The 1,854-nt window shown below is 41.3% G+C and overlaps 1 protein-coding gene across 1 annotated transcript in view; it reads right to left on the reverse strand.

Moving 5' to 3' along the window:
- Positions 1–1,854, reverse strand: part of LOC106521391 (double C2-like domain-containing protein alpha) — a 31,923-nt gene that overhangs the window by 13,716 nt on the left and 16,353 nt on the right. Inside the window, exon 7 of the mRNA XM_014013940.1 lies at positions 807–866. Within this exon, the coding sequence (XP_013869394.1) occupies positions 807–866 (60 nt within the window). The remainder of the gene's footprint in view (positions 1–806; positions 867–1,854) is intronic.

The raw sequence follows: 1,854 nt of genomic DNA on the forward strand, positions 1-1,854 counted from the left end.
TTATTATTATTATTATTATTATTATTATTATTATATTTTCTCGTTTATTGTTGTAAATTACATCTCGTCTGGTCTGTTTTACTCGCCTCATGGCTCCACCCACATTATTTCTCCTTTCTATTCATTTTTCACTTTGAGTGTGTGTGTTTTATTTCCACACCTGCCTAATGAGTCTCACTCTATTGATCTGTGAAGGTCTGCGCCGTTTTATTACCAGATACCTGATGCTAATAATCCTCACTCACTGGGAGTTTTAGTCTCCAACTCATTGGGGACAGATGGCTGACTTGCTGTTGGCAGTGATGTTCGTTCCCACAAAAAGCAAATGAGGAAGAAGGGAAGAGAAAAATCATGAAGATGAAGTGGGGGTGGGGGGAGGAGGCTGTTGAGAAAATCAGAACAAGAGAAGCACGAGGCGCATTGATCGACCTGTCTACTTCACACCTCGAGGTAATGAGAGATGGAGAGATACAAAGACGTTTTTTGTGTGTCTTCTGTAGTGAAACAAGTTGTAAAAAAATCGTGATGCTCATCTCTTCTATAAATAAACGTATTTGTGCTGTAGGCTATGGGAGGTGAGTCATGGGCCTGGGAGAACATCGCCTTCTCTCTCCTCATCCTCACTTTCTACTTCGTTTTTCTTTTCTGTCTATCTGATCGCTTGTCAAAAGCTTTGGTAACCTTTGTCCATCTGGCGTGATTGTGCTATTTGTGTCTATTTAATCATAGCTAAAGCTTGATGTGGTATTAGAGTCTGACTGACAGAAGGAAGGAGTAAAAGCCCGACACAAGCAGAGGATGTTCACCTCTCTCAGGTAGCAGGAGATTCCTCTCAGGGCCGTGCTCATGGCTGTGGGCGAAGGCAGCTGCAGGCAGAGCAAACACAAAAGAAGAGACAGGGATAAACGTCAGGCACAGATGAGAGACATAAAAACAACAGAGTGTTGAAAAGATGGCGACAGATCTATCAATCTGAAGGGGAAGGCAGTTTTTAAAGTTACGTGGTTTTCAGGATGTCTGAGGGGGTTTTAGTGTTTGATGGCAGCCTCAGAGGGATAATCTAATACCAGCAGTGCTTTCCATCACATGAAGAACAAAAAACCCTCCCCAGAAACCTCCCACTTCTCTCTCCCTCTGCTCCCCTCCCACCGCTGCTTTTATTGTTTTTAATCCATTTGTTTCTCATCTCTCTCGCTGCCTATCGACACTCTGTCACCCCCCTTCGCCTTGCACTCTTTCTCCTCGCCTTTCATTTTTCTGATCTCTCAGCATTCGTAGTGAACATGTGACCTGTCTGACATTTAGCCTGCATGAAAAACTGATCACGGGTTTTAAAAGGTAGACATGAGTCTCTCTTTGTTTGCAATTGGAAGGAGGTATAAATCACTTCAATAAAGCAGCTTGGCACAGGTTTCATTCTCAGGTGTTCAACTCAAGGCTGTTTATTTCACTTGAACATTTTTCATGAATAGTTAATATCTTACCTGTTGCAGATGGCTCTTTGAATGGCCTCACTCTGGAGGGGGGAAGTTTAAATCTGACTAAATTGTCTTGCTGCTGTTTTAAAACTCTTAATAAAAAAAACTAATTTAATAGTGTTTACTTTTAAATCGCCMTCCATTTTTCCACTGCACAATCATTCTGACAAAAAAAAAAAGATCCAAAATTGCTGGTGGTGTGAAGTTTCATAATATTTTCGTGAACTGTTAAATGTTTAGGATTTGAGGAGTTTTAAAGTGGACATATCATGCAAGATCCACTTTATATACACTCACCGGCCACTTTATTAGGTACACCTGTCCAACTGCTCGTTAACACTTAATTTCTAATCAGCCAATCACATGGCGGCAACTC

Source organism: Austrofundulus limnaeus, unplaced genomic scaffold (genome assembly GCF_001266775.1).
Source record: "Austrofundulus limnaeus strain Quisiro unplaced genomic scaffold, Austrofundulus_limnaeus-1.0 Scaffold108, whole genome shotgun sequence".
Classification (NCBI taxonomy): domain Eukaryota; kingdom Metazoa; phylum Chordata; class Actinopteri; order Cyprinodontiformes; family Rivulidae; genus Austrofundulus; species Austrofundulus limnaeus.